General features: G+C 39.4%; 1 protein-coding gene across 2 annotated transcripts in view; it reads right to left on the reverse strand.

The window, feature by feature from the left end:
• The window catches only part of FBXL20 (F-box and leucine rich repeat protein 20), a 110,377-nt gene extending 93,698 nt beyond the window's left edge, over nt 1-16,679 (reverse strand). The window contains exon 1 of one of the 2 annotated variants that reach the window (XM_004454956.5): nt 16,243-16,679. In XM_004454956.5, coding sequence (XP_004455013.1) covers nt 16,243-16,290 — 48 coding nt within the window. In that variant the 5' untranslated portion in view covers nt 16,291-16,679. Of the gene's footprint in view, nt 1-15,415; nt 15,754-16,242 lie in introns of those variants that run through there. The other variant, XM_004454957.4, reaches the window with a different exon arrangement.
• Between the last annotated feature and the right edge of the window lie 380 nt (nt 16,680-17,059).

Here is a 17,059-nt window from a genome sequence, read left to right on the forward strand (position 1 = left end):
CCCCACCCTATCCACATACATATTTAAAAAACTCAGAGGTAGGTACTACAAGACAGTAATGAGAAATGACTCAGGTTTATTAAACATTTAACCCAATCCCAGATTCCAAAATGCTACAGGGGTCAGTAAATCAAGGGTTTATTCATGTACAAATTCTGGTTGATGTGCCAGAAATTGAAAACTGGCAAAATCTGTGGAATTTTCCAAGGCAAATGTCAGATAGTAATTTTACATTTCAGTCACAAACATATATTTTAAGTAATCTTATTGCTATGGAAATATTTCCAAAACAATAGTGCTTTTATATAATTACTTATAGAAAAAGCAATCTCCTATTTTAGGTGATACAAGAAACACACTAATGTTATCTGAGATTTCCTAAATACATGCCTGAAATTTATTATTTTAGATTTATTAAAGGAGCCAAAAGAAATAATATGTTAAATTAAAATAAAGGTACTTTGTTAGAAAGAAAGTCAGACAGAAAAAGCAATACTAAATTAATAGACCAAGAAAGGGAGCTGAGGTGGTGCAAGAGAGTAATTGCCTCTCTCCCACTCCAGAAGGTCCCAGGATCAGTTCCCAGAACCACCTAAGGAGTATAGAAGCAGACACAGAAAAACACACAGCAAATGGACACAGAGAGCAGACAATGGGGGGGAATGGGGAGTGGGGCGAAATCAAAATACAATAAATCTTTGGGACACGGTTGTGATTCAACTGGTAAGAGTGTCCGCCTACCATATGGAAGGTCCAGGGTTCGTAACCCAGAGTCTCCTGACCCATGCGGTGAGCTGGCCCACGTGCAGTGCTGCCGTGCTCAAGGAGTGCTGTGCCATGCAGGGGTGTCCCCTGCGTAGGGGTGCCCCACGTGCAAGGAGTGCCTACCCCAAGAAGAGCTGCCCTGAGCAAAAAAAGTGCAGCCTGCCTAGAAGTGGCACAGCACATGGAGAGCTGACACAGCAAAAAAAGCTACACAGTTTCCTGGTGCCAAGAATGCAAGCAGACACAGAAGAACACAAAGCAAATGGACAGAGAGAGCAGACAATGGGGGAGAAGGGGAAATTTTAAAAATCTTAAAAAAAAAAACCAATAGATTCTTAGGTCATGATATGAACAAGACAGTGTGCCACTGTGAACAAGACAGATAAACAAAGGATGCATAATGTAGCTAGGTATTTTGGCTAACTATTAATGAGCATTCCAGTTGCTATATAACTGGGAAGAGGTCTCTAGAATATGCCATATAATTTAAGTTAATTTTTATATAAGATGTCAAATACAGCAAAAAATGTGTCCACACTTTCAAATCTTTTAGGGAGTCTCTTCATATTTATTTTTACTTTTCTAAATATGCTTGTTTTATCAAGTTTAGATCTTACCTAACATCCTGCCAGGAAAGGTAAGCTTAACCTCCATCCCTACACCTCTAAATCGTTGCTTAAATAGAGTCCGTGTGAATGTTATGACTGGACAGGTACTACTCAACACTGAGTCAACAGAACAGCAGGACCATGCTTGCTTTCTTGCATACACTTCTCCTTCCCCCAAATTAATAACTACTTCAATTTTTTTTTCCTATTTTCTATGTACCAATTACTAATTTTTCCCCCAGTTTGCTTCCTTTCTCACTACAGTCCTCTGTGCAAAAACTCCAGGGGTTCTTCCTCTACTCGGCTAAAATCACTTACCATTCTTATCCATTTTCTATCTTACAAAAATTAGTTGAAATTTCTCATCTACTGTGGTTTCTTTTTAAGCTGGTATTGTCTCTGTGGTATTACACCTCTTTTTATCATTTTAGTGCTGTTTGAAGAAGAAAAGGAAATAGATGTATTGGGTCTAACCCTATATTTAACCAAAGGCCCCAAGCGACATTTTTAGATAAATATTAATATTTTTATATAAAATTGTAAAAAATATATTTATTAAACTTCTGGAGACCACAGAGTTCAGATAAATAATACTTTGATTAACAGAATCAGGATTCAACATGCTATCACAAGTATGATATCAAGGGGAGCGGATGCATCTCAAGTGATTGAGCACCTGCCTCCCATGTACAAGGTCCCAGGTACCATCCCTGGTACCTACTTAAAAAAAAAGTATGGTATCAAGAGAAAATTGAGGGAAACGGACTTTGGCCCAGTGGTTAGGGCGTCCGTCTACCATATGGGAGGTCCGCGGTTCAAACCCCGGGCCTCCTTGACCCGTGTGGAGCTGGCCATGCGCAGCGCTGATGCGCGCAAGGAGTGCCGTGCCACGCAAGGGTGTCCCCCGCGTGGGGGAGCCCCACGCGCAAGGAGTGCGCCCGTGAGGAAAGCCGCCCAGCGTGAAAAGAAAGAGCAGCCTGCCCAGGAATGGCGCCGCCCACACTTCCCGTGCCGCTGACGACAACAGAAGCGGACAAAGAAACAAGACGCAGCAAATAGACAACAAGAACAGACAACCAGGGGAGGGGGGGAAATTAAATAAATAAATCTTAAAAAAAAAAAAAAGAGAAAATTGAACAGGGATAATTTAGAATATCTTGCATTTAGTTTAAACAATTATCAGTTACATAAACACAAAACAGGAAACCTGTTTCGACAAAAAACTTGGGAAGTTTTAATTTATCATGAGTCAATTATACGACTTTGCTGTGGTATATTAAAAAAGAAAGAGAAAGAAAGACTATAATCTAGGATACAATAATGGGAAGCAGAGCACAAAATCAGGGGAGAAAAATGCTCTACTCTATATTTTGGGTGGTTAACAACAATTCTAATGCCACATTTGAGAAAGGAAACTGATTGAATATTGACAAGATAAATTCCTAGACAGTAAAAGGTTCTAAAACTAAGTCTTTTGAAAAATGATAGAGATATGAGGGACAGTCAAAGTCTCTAAATGGAAGAACATCAGACTTGTTAACAAATATCTGAAGAATTGTCTTTTAGAATAAAGTAATTCTGTACTATTCCAGATAGCCAACCTAGAAGAAATGGAGAGAATTTGTATTTAGACAGGCTTTGGCTTAAATAAATTTGTAGAACAGTGACTACTTCCCAATATCTGGGATATCATAGAGCAGATTCTTGTACTGAGGAGCTTGAACTAGATGACCTTAAAGTTCCTACCAATAAAGGTACAAACAGAAATAAAGAAATAACAATTTACATAAGGATATAAAAATGGGCATAGTGCATAGGATTATAAAATGTTCACATTTATAGTCACTTTTCATTGACAAAGAAAAACCAAAATTAAAATTAATATATACTGAGGAAAAAACAGGTCAGTGTAATTATTGGGTGTATGAAAAATTAGAAATTTAACTTAAAACACAGGCTTGACAACTCTGTTTTTGGCAATGACTGCTCAATTGTCCCCAAATCACTGGGGATCCAAGGCAAAATGAAAAAAAACTAGGGCAAATGAAAGTTTTCATAAGTCTATTCCATTTTTAAATGCTGGAATTATAACAATATTAGGCATACACTGACCTGTATTTTATTTTTAAAATATTAATATGTTTTTAAAATAATGTTTTTAAAAAGAATGTTATATTACTTAGCCTTCTCCCTATTTTTTTTCCATTTTACCAATGCCAGACTTTTGTGGATTTCCTAAATTAATTTTTGTGTAAAAATCCGATAAAGAGTTTAGCAATAAATGACTTTATGAGGTAGTCTGCCATCAGCCATAAATAATACATGTTTACATAAGTTAATAAATCAAGTTCATGTTGACAGGCATGAGCCTAAAGAATCATGAGAAAATTTTTTTAAAATTTCAGCTTTTTCCCTAGGGCCATTTTCTTAATGCAAGAGAATATCTTACAGTCTCTTACTTGGCAAATAAAACTATGGCCATGTGGCATCCTGGAGTTAAACTGAGGGAAGAAGACTGGGAGTCTCACTTTCACTTAAGCTGCCTCTGCCTCCCATGTTCAGGCTGGCATCTTAGATCCATCTTTCTCTGGACCTGGGGTCCTAAGTCCTGAACTTCTAAAATTCAGTTTCTCCAGAGAACAAATCTAACTTTTGTGAGGCTGATGGTTGTTGCCCAAATGGGTATGGAGGTATTGGAGGTTTGGCTCCCATTAGAGACTTTCAGACAGCCTCTATCTTATCTTTGCTTTCTATAGCACAGGGTACCTCCAGGTTCTGAGCTTTTCACAGTTATTGCAAATAAACCAGGAACCTATCTTTTGACAGTACTGTCCATAGGTACTTGGGTTTGGCCTTCCTCGACTCTACTAAGTCACTTTCTCTTTCTGCTTTTCCTCTTCCCATACAGAAATGATTACAAATGAAGAACCTGAAAACATTTTTATCTTTCAGTCTTAAAATCAGAAAGCAATGATTTTTAAAAATCTTTTATATTAAATAACCTTGAGATTGAGCCAACTAAGCTTCAAGGGCTAAATGTTTACATTGGCTAATTAACTACCAAAGGATAACACAATTGAAATCAAGAACTCAAATGCTTGGTTAAATTACACTACTGCTTTTTCAAACACAGACCATACTTTTCTCACCTCTGTGGCTTTGTACCTTCTACCTAGAATTCTACCCATTTTTTAATGCTTACTTCCAGTGTCTTATCATTCCAGGGAAATTCACATCAGAATCTCTTATGGAACTTCGAGGCAACATACATGCCCAAATCTACTCACATTCAGTAAAGCGCGTGGTTTCACAGAATTAGCACTATGCAAACTTCCCTGGTGATTCTGATGGCCATCCAGGTTGCTACCTATTTATCTCTAACAGAGGCTGCAGTTGAAATAAAGTTTAGTTTCATTCTTTCCTCATTAACTATTTCCCTTTAACTCAGGGAACACTATTAGAAAGTAAAGGTTTAAATTTAATCTTTAACACTATTCCAGTTTTTGTTCAGACAGGGAAACAGATATTGGAAATCTTATTTCAGAGCTGTAAAGACAAAGAGAGGTTAAGTAGCTTTTCCCAGGACTTTGTGAGTACACAGTAGTGCCAAGACTGGATCCCTTGAGATCTTGATTCCTATATTTAGGCCAAACCTTTCTATCTGGATCAAAGACCGATGAGCTCAGATAAAATTTATGTCAATTAGGGCCTATAATCCGCGTTGAGACATTAATCTAAATACAATTATTCCTCCTTAAATAATGTGAACTCAGTAAGGCTGCTTTTTGTTCTTGTGCTTAATAAAATTATACCTATATTTGAGAAGCTTCAGTCTCCTACCTTCCTGAAGTTACCACTCAGGATCTTAGTAAAGTTAAAGCATTAAATAATGTTTTAACCTATCCAAGGAGAATCCTAAAATACATTGGGTTTCTTTTCTACAAGAAGACTGTGGAAAGGAGTTGTGATGTGACTTTTCTCAACATGAGCTTTACACGAAGGACATGCAAACAATTAAAAAAAAAACAGCTGATAAGGATAGGGGTGGGGGAAGGGTGCTAACAATACGAGTACTTTTTCAAAAATAAATGTATCCCTATTTGCCCATAGCTTTATTTTCTACAAATCAGAAAAAGGAAGAATGACCAGTTTCTGGGGTAAATGCTGACTGATCCAGCATTTTAAATGTCAATTTACAATTTAGTGTCGGATTCTCAATTTAGGAGACATTTATTTACATTCCAATAGTGAGTGCAATAATAGTTACAGTATAAACTCCAGACTGAAATACTGCTAAACTATTACTGTTCAACTAGTTTAAAATTTGTAGGTGTCCCATGTTTAACAAACCCATTATATAAACTGAGGAAGATGAAGAGATTAGTTGTGTTCTTCCCTTTATGATTTTTCCTTTTAATAGTATGTTCATTTAAAGCATATAGAATATTGATTTATAAAGTCTACTTACAAACACTTCTACTCCACAAAGTAATAGGCATCATATATTGAGCCCTTACTGTATAGTAGACAGTTTGCTAACTGCTTTACAAACATTACAGAATTTAATCCTCACAAATAACCCAATGTAACTTGTATTACTCCCACTTCAGAGATTCAGAATTTGAGGCTTGGAGAGATTAAATAACTTATCCAAGGTCACACAGGTGGTTAAGTAGCAAAGCCAGGGTTTAAATCCAGACTCCAAAGTTAATACTTTTAGAAAGGTTCTATAAAGAGGGTTATATAAAACTCTAAGAAATAGGAATCATAGCACACCAAACATATTATAGATCAGATATGTTGCAGACATTTTTACTCTACTGCCCACTTCTTTTTTTTTTTTTTTTTTAAGTATCAGAAGTCACAGCAAAAACAAGCAGGAATCCAAAGCAGCTTGTAGGCTTTATTTTATATAAGCAGCTAAATGGCTTTGTCTTCAGTAGCATCTTTACAGCAAAGAAATGTAAGAACTTTGGCAATAAATTGAATATCTAAATTTTTTTTTAATTGAATATCTAATTTCTAACCTACAGCAATTTCAGGGGCTTATTTATATAGAGAATCACAGAATTTCCATGCTAGAAGGAATCTAACAGTTGAGACAACTAAGGCCCAGAAAGATGACTTACCTAAGGTCACAGAGACATCAGAAACATGAGAATGTGCCCAGAACATGCAGAATATACACATGCACAAATATATATAAAGGGAGAGTTTAAGAAGTGAATCCTCAGATAGGAACAGAGTTGTTTTTAAAATAATTTGCTATTTCTAAAATACTGTTTTAAAAGTTATAATTTCAAGATAGTGATAGTATGCTATCTAGAATTCTTCAGTGTACAACTGCAAGAGAACATTTGTCTCATAGATCAGAACTAAATTATTCCCCCTTGTAAAACCCTGATGACACTGCCATAACACTCTCATTCTCTGCTTACCCAAACTAATTTCAAAATTAAAATATTACAATATATAAATGATCTGGTTAAAAAAGCAAGATGACAAAAAAAAAAAAAAAAAAAGACATATTCTGTCAGAGAACTCTGGAAAACCCTGCAGCTAAAACTTATATTAACATTAAATTGTTCTTATGCCAGGTAATGCAATTCCTTTCCCTTTCTTTTTTCTTCTCCCCACCCACCTCTAAAAATGAAACAAACAACAAAACAAAACTGGCTCTTTGTTAGTAAACTGCAATCAATACAATGAATTAGCAAAGAACTTTCCTGGGCTTCAACTATCACCAGAGATTAATATATGCATAAGAACGTTTAAAAACATGCCCAATTCTTTTAAATTTTTGTTTTCTATTTACATTATTTTTATTTTTTTAGGAGGTACCAGAGATTGAAACCTGGACCTCATATATGGGAAGCAGGCACTCAACCACTTGAACTACATCTACTCCCTCTGTTTTCTATTTGCCTACCCATCCTGCCACATAAATTCCCTCAGTTGCAGATAATAAAGCAAACAGGAAGCACCCAGAATAATTATACCCATGGCATCTTATTATTTTAAATTATAGGTAAAACTGAGAATGCTTGCTAGTTTTTACTTTTAAAAAATGAAATTATATCCACCTTCATACTTCAGTTTATTGGAAAGTCATACTCACCAAGACCATAGTAGTTGGTATGTTTGACTATATAAATTTGGGCAGGCATTTGATATATCACCAACCTTCACCTCCATGTTTTTAAATATGGTTTCAGTCTTAAGATCACAAATGCATAAGATCCACTTACTACTCACTTTCATCATGGTCTATTTCCCTTTTTGCTTTTTATTAGAAATTCCCCAAATCAAAGACAAAAATGACAAAAGAATTGCCAATATGTTTTAAATTTTTATTAATTCTTTGCCTACCATGATCTAGTAGGTGATTTTAACCTCACATGAATTTAAGAGGCTGAGCAAAAATGGATTAATTCCATTTCTATCTGACTATAATTGTCAGATATGAGGTATATCAAAGTCAATGGAATATCACAAAATCAAATTTGAGGAAATGTGATCAGGGAATAAAGGTTTCTTACCTTGAAAACATCACCTTGCATGAAATAAGTCAGACACAAAAGGACAAATATTGTATAATTTCTCTTATATGAAATAGTCAGAATAAGCAAATTCATAGAGTCAGAATCTAGAATACAGATTTCCAGGGGCTGGGATATGGTAGGGAATGGAGAGTTAATCTTTAATTGGTACAGAGTTTCTTTCAGGGGTGATGGAAAAATTTTGGTAATGGATGGTGGTGATGGTAACACAACATTGTTTATGTAATTAACATGTCTGAATTATATATTTGAATGTGGTTAAAAGGGGAAATTTTAGGTTGTACATATGTTACTAGAAAAAAATTTAAAAAATGAAACGAAACACCGTATGATTATAAGATACAAACAGTAAGCCCTGATGCAAACTATGGACTGTAGTTAATAGTATAGTTAGAATAATATTGATTCAAAAGTAACAAAGGTACCACCTTAATGTAAAGTTAATGATAGGGAAAAAAAAATGATAGGGAAAACTGTCTGAGGGGGTGGGGAGGAGATATATGGGAACTTTGTATTTTCTACATGATCCTTCTGTAAACATATAATTTCTCTAATAAAAAAAATTCTAAATAGTTCTAAAAATATTCCCAAACCACAGTAACTAATTAGAATAATGAAATATTCAATTCAATTTCCAATCTGTCACTGGTTAGGAAACAGTAACCTATGGGTTAAGAATGGAATTCTGTATCAAAAGCTCCTGTTAATTTGCAAGAAAAATGAGATCACCATTTGAAAGAGACAACTCTGGGGGTGAAAATAGGGCTTTTTTATTAAAGTTAAAAAGCATCACTAGAGAGCAGATGTGGCTCAAGCAGTTGAGTGCCTGCTTCCCACATGAGAGGTCCCAGGTTCAGTCCCCTGTGCCTCCTAAAAACAAAAACAAACAAGGAAGCGGACGTGACTCAACTGACAGAGCGTCCATCTAACATATGGAGGGTTCAGGGTTTGATCCCCAGGGCCTCCTGACCTGTGTGGTGAGCTGGCCCACATGCAGTGGTGCCACGCACAAGAAGTGCCATGCTATGCAGGGGCGCCCCTGCACAGGGGTGCCCCCCACACAAGGACAGCGCCCGGTAAGGAGAGCCACCCTGTGTGAAAAAAAAAAAGCACTGCCTGCCCAGGAGTGGAGTCACACACATGGTGAGCGGACGCAGCAAGATGATGCAACAAAAAAGAGATGCAGTTTCCCCATGCTGCCAGATAACGCAAGCGGACGCAGAAGAACACACAGCAAATGGACACAGAGAGCAGACAACAGGGGGGAAGGGGAGAGAAATGAATAAAATAAATCTTAAAAAAAAAAAAAATAGGAAAGTGGATGTGGCTCAACCAGTTGGGCTTCTGCCTACCACATGGGAGGTCCCAGGTTTGAGTCCTGGTGCCTCCCAAAAGAAGAAGAGCAGTCATCACTTCCTGCGCAGATGCAGCCTGTGGGGAGCAGATGTGGCTCAGGCCACCGGGCACTTCCCTCTCATGTGGAAGGTCCCAGATTGGGTTCCCAGTGCCTCCCGGAGAAGGCAAGCAAACAATGAGCAGACAGATGACAGAACCTTCTGGGCAAGGGGGGACTAAATAAAGAAAAATAAAGTAACTAAATAAATCTTTAAAAACAACAACAAGCAAACAAACAAAAACCCCAACTCAGGAGAGCCAATGTGGCTCAGTGGTTGATTGCCTGCTTTTCGCATATAAGGTCCTAGGTTCAATCCACAGCCCCAGTACCTCAAAAAAAAAAAAAAAAAAAAGCCCCAGTGCCTCAACACAAACAGTTAAAACTGGCAAATGACCTAAAACATAAAAATACAGAATGCTAAAAAAAAAAGTCTGAGGGAAACGGACTTTGGCCCAGTGGTTAGGGTGTCCGTCTACCACATGGGAGGTCCGCGGTTCAAGCCCCAGGCCTCCTTGACCCGTGTGGAGCTGGCCCATGCGCAGTGCTGATGCGTGCAAGGAGTGCCCTGCCACGCAGGGGTGTCCCACGCGCAAGGAGTGCGCCCCATAAGGAGAGCCGCCCAGCGCAAGGAGGGAGCAGCCTGCCGAGGAATGGCGCCGCCCACACTTCCCGTGACGCTGACGACAACAGAAGCGGACAAAGAAACAAGACGCAGCAAAAAGACACAGAAAAAAACGGACAACAGGGGAGGGGAGGGGAATAAAATAAATAAAAATAAATCTTTAAAAAAAAAAGTCTGAATACCTCTAACAGAAATACTGAATTAATTTTAAAAATCTTCAATAGATTACACCTAAGAACACAGGGCTTAAAAAGCAAATGTAAAGTTATTTCCAAATTAAAGATTTTTAAAAGATTTAATGGAAAACATAAAATTTTCAATATGTAATTATTTATATAGATTATGAATGATACTATTTTTCATACACATGTTGAATGTTAATTTTTTAATAGTGGAAGACTACAATATAAGTACATGATGTTATGTACTATTTTCAAAAGGTAAAAACATCATTAACACTATACAAAAAGGACAGATTCCCCGAATGGGCCTAAAAACCTAGACCTCAATTTGGGTTTTCTATTAGCTAACAACTTTCAAACAAATCTCTAGAGAGTATTAAAATAAATAACATTTTCCATATGCACAGACTGGGAAATATGGTCATTTATTATGCAGAAAGTTCTTCGGATTAGAGGATAAAATCTTAAAGGGTAAAAAAAAAAGGTAATTATTGCACTTTTAACTGTAATGTGAGAATGAGCCTTTAGCAAAATATTGGCATGGTTGTTTCAGAAGAAAAGGCCAAGGAAGCAGGTCCTCCCATTTTATTCAAAAATAACTATATTTAAGGCCCTTATTTTGCAGAGGAGGGAAATGACCAAGCCTGAAGTGAAAAGAAATGACCAAAGTTAGTTAGTTGTTGGCAAAGATCAAAATTCACTAATATCCAAGTCTCAACTGCCAAAGCAGTATGCTCTTTCTGCCATAACATTTAACACTACTTTCTGGCTTTTGTTATTTTGGACAAATTGAATTGATAAAATAAGGCAGAAGGCAAAGAAATATTAAGCCTAATTTTACAGACTGTAATATTATAAATTAGAGAAGGAGTGAAGTATGATGAATATCAACAATTAACAAGGATTCAAAATACAACTTGGAGCTCATCACTTCCTAATGATGTGAGCCTTAAGATCTCTAGGCATTAATTTTTTAATAAACCCAAATAAAACAGAATTTTCCTCCAATAGTACTTCATACTTATTACGGAGTTAGGAAGAAAGTATGACAAAGTGGAGAGGTTTAACTGAAAAAAAAAATCTAAACTTGGATACAAGGGCTAGTCTAGATATTTACATGTCTCTCAATAATGTCACTTGAGTTTAAGATAATGCTGTTTACAGTACTTAAAATGAAGGATTATATGGTTAGCAAAGAAAAAATAAAATATACTGAGGAACTTTAGGAAAGTTCTTCCCAAACATTAGGGGGGTTTTATGCTAAGAAAAGAGCAGTATGATAAGAGTTTTAAAAAATGTAGAATAAAATCTTGTTCCCCCCACTTACTAGCTAAGCAACTTGAGCATCCTATTTAACTTCTCAGGCCCTTTCTTTCTTCAGGTATAGAAGAGTTATGAGAATTTAAGAATTGTGAGGCAAAACATCTAGCTCAGTGCCTGGAATGTAGTAAGCATTCAATAACCATTATTAATTTTGACAGGAAATTATCAAAATTTCCCACAAAGCAAAAGTTTACTATAATAATATAATAAAAAGTATTTAAATGACTTTCAATTGCAAGACTAGAGCAATTCAGTACATACTATGTGAATCTTTATAAGGGTTTTATTGCATAGATTAATGCCAAAGTGATACAGTAAGGAACAACAAGAATTGTCACATCTCTAAAGCTCTTTAACTTTTTATTCAAAAGTAATCTACTTTGGCTGTTCTACAGGATGCTACATATCTGACTAACTGGTATTTTCCCTTAATTTTAACTTAACAATAATTTTCTACAGCTCTATAGGGTATGAACTCTGAGAGACTTTTCCAGTTACAAAATCATTCTACACAGAATATTTCCTATAAAGGGATGTTAATGAATCGACTATAAAAAGATCATAAACTGGGAAGTGGATTTGGCTCAACTAATAAGAGTGTCCACCTATCATATGGGAGGTCCAGGGTTCAAACCCAGGGCCTCCTGACCCGTGTGATGAGCTGTACCACACGCACTGCTGATGCGCACAAGGAGTGCCATGCCACTCAGGGTGTCCCCCGTGTAGGGGAGTCCCATGCGCAAGGAGTGCACCCCATAAGGACAGCTCCCCGCGCAAAAAAAGTTCAGCCTGCCCAGAAGTGGCGCTACACACACAGAGAGCAGATGCAGCAAGATGAGGTAACAAAAAAGAGACAGATTCCTGGTGCTGCTGACAATACAAATGGACAAAGGAGAACACACAGTGAATGGACACAAGAGCAGACAATGGGGGGTAGGGAAGGGGAGAGAAATAAATTTAAAAAATAAAAAAAAAAGAGTCTTGAATTTAAAAAAAAGATCATAAACTTCAGAAAAATCATGGTCAAGAAAAAGAAATGTTTCTTTTTTTCTATTAACCATACCCACAATTTGAAATTAGCTATTATTTGCTAAATATTATATTTCTTGCACTCACAAAACTTCTCATTCAGAGATCAGCTACCTTCCTTCAATTATAAAATTCATCAGTCCTTTAAAAGGCACTGTAATTTTGAAGATTTTTTAAAAATCATTTGATGTACAAATTTGAGACATGAGAACCCTATTTTATTTTACCCATCTCTTTTATCAGTTGAAAACAAACATTTAAAATACTTCCAATTAATAAGCAATAAGTTTATTATTTCATAAGAGGCTACTCAGTTTACAATTATTTTATTACTTGTAAATTAGATCAATAAAGAGGTAAATGGTTTTAAGAAATACTCAGATAATGAATGAAACTCATTAACATCTATCATTTCCAGTCCTTATTTATATTATGGCATGAAACACTTTACGTTGTAATAGAAGACTAGCTTTTGGTTTATAAACAAACAATCATGAATATTGAACAAGGTTATTTTCCCCCTTATTCATTTCCCTCTTCTCAGATCATATATGGAAAGTGTTAGTTGCCAGTTTACATATCAATCATGGTAAACAGGCATAATAAAGCATTTTTTATTTTTATTTTAGTATACCACAGTAGAGGTAAATTATAAAATAAAGTATAAAACAATTTTTAAAATAGTAAATTGCAATGTAGTTTTAAAGCACATGCTACAAAAAAATTGTTTCCAACAATTACTCAGCTAACCAAAACTGAATGGCAAAACAATAAAGAGCTACTCAAGAGTAGCATTCTCCATTCAAATCTTCGATATTTGGGCTTCCCTTTTAAGATTTCTGTGAACTGCTAAATGATTATTCAGAAAACTTAATGACAGTCTGGACTTTTGCAGTAGTACTGAATTATGAAACCACCATAAATTAACCTCAGTGGATCTAGCTACATTAGGACAACAGTAAGCTCTATAAAAGTAAACACCCAAACTAAAGAGACAATAACAACTAAAGGCAGTACATAATCTTGGATGGGATCTAACAAGGGAAAAAGCTCAAAAGAACATGAGTGGGACATCTGAAAAACTGAAATAAACACTGTGTAAGCTTTATGTCAATGTTATATTTCTTAAACTTAATAACTGCACTTAAGGTAAATAATAAGTGAATATCTTTGTTCTTAGGAAATGTACATCGCAGTGTTGCTTCAATAAGCATGATGTATACAACGTACACTCAAGTGTTAAGAATATAGATTAATAGATTGTCTGATAGACGGATGGACAGATAGGCAAGATGATGAGAGCAAATGTGAAAAAAATGTTAAAATTGGTGGATTTGGGGGAGCCAGTATAGCTCACTGTTGAGCAAAGGCTTTTCACTTCCCACATATGAGTTCTGGATTCAATCTCCCAGCCGGTACCTCAAAAACAAACAAAAACAAACAAACAAAAAAACACTGGTGGATCTGGACATATGGGGAAATAGGAGTATATTGGACTTCTCTGCATTGGGTGTGTATTATTTTTGTAACTGTCCCACAAATTTGAAAGCATTTCAAAAAAAAAGTGTAAAACTATTTAAAAAAACAACAACCAACAGTAAACGTTAAATCAAATGTACCTAAATACTGTCTTACTATCATTAAGTTAATAAAACTCCAAGGAGAAAAAAAAAAAAACTCCAAGGAGACCAATTGCTTGATTTTCTCCACTCCACACGTGCTTACTATGGTATCTCTAAACTTTCTTAAAACACTTTCTACTATCTTAATCTCTAAGGATAAATTCAACCATAAGCATAAAAATAAATCAAGGAATAGGCTAAAGTGAGGACCCTTACATAAAATTTTCACCCCCTGCACCTAGATGGTGTGTTTCCTGAATTTTTTGTCTCACTGTCTTACAATTTCATCCTTCAAATGGAAATGAAGAAAAACACCGAGTAGGATGTACAACGAGCTGTGTGTGATACCAGGTCAACCTGATTCTCTGCCAAAAAAGGCCAAGTGACATTTACTATTCTTGTAGAAGTCTCTTTCTCTCTCTCATCCCCTCAATGAACCTTTCTGTATTATTAAACTACTGTAATTCATCGGTAATTACAGTACTTCACTTCCCTACTTGATGACTACTCTCTAAAGACGCTTTCAGTAATTTTCTAAATCATCCCTCAGTTCCATGACTATACTCCTCAGTTCCATGACTATAATCCAGAGGAGGAAAAATTCCTAACAGAAAGACAGACCTGGATGGATCTTCTTAAGTCTCTCAGACTTTCGTCCCAATCTCAAAGTATGTAGACATCTAAGGGTTCCCAGAAACAATGAGCTACAAAAGTACAGACTAAACGGGAAAGAAGAGGAAGTAGGAGAACAATACACTAACCAAACACAGCTCCCAAAACCCCGTGGTAGTCTCTTTCATCCCAGTCTACCACCCCCACTTCTCTAGTTTAATGAAGGTCTCTCCAACTCGGAGAAATGGGCCCCAGGCCCCTAATTTCTCCCTCCACAGACAACAAAAGCTTCACGAAAGTGGTAAAAAGGAAAGCAAGCTCTGGTCGATCCAAGCTGGGATGCTTTTTCTGCTGGTTGAAAGGAGGCGGCAAGCCAAGGGTTGTTGTAAAGAATGGAAAGCTGAGTGATACGGGGGGAGGGGGGAATTAGGGCGCCAGTGCTAATCCCCGGCCAGGGCCCGGCGGCCGCTGGTGGGAAGATGCAGGAGACGAACAGTCCGGGGGTCTGGGGAACTGGGGGAGGCGGGATGCGCTGGGCTTTGGGGTCCGGAGAAAGGGGACAGAAGTCTGGCAGCCCCACCAATGGGTGGGTGGTGGCGCCCGGCAAAGGCGGAGGTTCCGTGCGGAGTGAATTTTTCAGGGTAAGAGAGCGAGCATCGCCTGTTTCACGCCGCCCTAGCCCCCCTGAGCTCACACCTCAAACCTGCTCTTGGTCACTCCGTTCACGTCCCTCCTCATGGGGCCGGCGGGTGCGGCCGGGGCCGGGCACTGCGGCGTGCGGAGTGCAAAGACAGGGGGCCCAGGGCAGGCCCAGGAGTTCCGGGGAGGGGGAGGAAGCAGAGAAGGGGCAGGGCAGGGCCGTCGGACAGGGAGAGGGCGCCGCTCGGCTCCGGCGAGTCCTCCACCACCTCCCGCGGCGGCGGCGGCGGCGGCGGCGGCGGCGACTCCCTGTCGCTAGCTCCTCTCTCTCCTCAGCCTCAACTTCAACCCAAAACAAAAACACTCCCCACCTGCCAGCAACGCCGCTCCTCATTGGGCAGAGCCGCCCGGGCTTCGGAACGGCGGGGGGAGAGGGAGGAGGAGCAGCGCGCGGCGAAGGCAGCGCGAGCCCACCCCTCCCCCACTCCCAGGCGCAGCCCCTGACAGTCCGCCCCGGAGCAGTCCCAGCGCGGCGGCGGCGGCGGCAACAAGAGTACCCTCTCGCCTCCTACGCAGGCGAGCCCGCTGGAAGGAGAGGCAGGGAAGTGCCTAAGTGTCTGTGGGTATTGGCGTAAAGGGTGGGGTGGGGTGGGGGGTGTCGGGAGGATGCGAGTGCGCGCTTGGAGAGACAAGCTGGACAACTGCACCCAGCACGGGAAGCCCCTCTTCCCCCTCCACTAGCAAACAAGCATGCATCAACCCACACAGGACCTCAGCTTTCTGTCCAGTCCCCCAATCCCGAAAGGTCTTGTCGCTTACTGCTCAGTAGCCATGCTGGCACACACATCCTTCCCGACCACCCGCTCCCTTCCCCTATCACTCACTGTCGCCTTGAACCCAAAGTGTAGCAGGCGATCCCTGCTCGGAGCCATTTTCCTTCTCTTTCTGGATGTCTCTAGATTGGGGCAGGGCTGCTGCCGCCGCTGTTGCTGTCGCTGCTGCCACTTCCCCCGCCCCCGTTGATTGCATTACAGGGTGCTGCAGGAAGACTCGGGGGGCCGCTGCGGTGTGTGTGTCTCCCTGTATATGGCGCGGGACAGCAGGGGACCCTTTGAGCTGAGGGGCAGGCCAGGAGCCTCGCTCTGCTCCGGGGATATGCAGCAAGGCCGCACCTCGGGCCTGGGGATCAGGGGCTGCAGTGCTGGAGCCGGGCAACCATTCCTTTGGCTGGGGCAGGGGCGCGCGTGGTGGGGTGGGGGCGGGCGAAGCAGAAGCTGGCAGCCTTTGGCTTCCCCCGCCCTTCCGACGCTCGTTCGCGGCTGACGCCCAATGGGCTGCAGTGCCTGCCCGTCCTCCAATCAGGGCGGTGGTTGGTGAGAACCCGATCCTGACGTTACTTTGGCGGGAGAAACAAGCGTGTCCCAGCGAGTGGGCGGGGGCGTTTCCCGAGAGGAAACCGCGACTTTCATCAGGCTCCTTGACTCTTCCACTATAAGTTAGTCATCAAACTACTGCTCTTTTAAATAACAGCTCCAGCCCTTAAAAGCCCAGCGATCATGACCGAATTCCCACGAATTAAGGAACAATTCATAAAGTTTAAGCAAACTACGGAGTCATGTGCCAAAGAAAATATTAGAAACGATCATAAATTCCAGCATTCCTGGGCAGGTCCATTGCTCCTAATTGTTTCCAAAACAATTT

Source organism: Dasypus novemcinctus, chromosome 21 (genome assembly GCF_030445035.2).
Source record: "Dasypus novemcinctus isolate mDasNov1 chromosome 21, mDasNov1.1.hap2, whole genome shotgun sequence".
Lineage (NCBI taxonomy): Eukaryota > Metazoa > Chordata > Mammalia > Cingulata > Dasypodidae > Dasypus > Dasypus novemcinctus.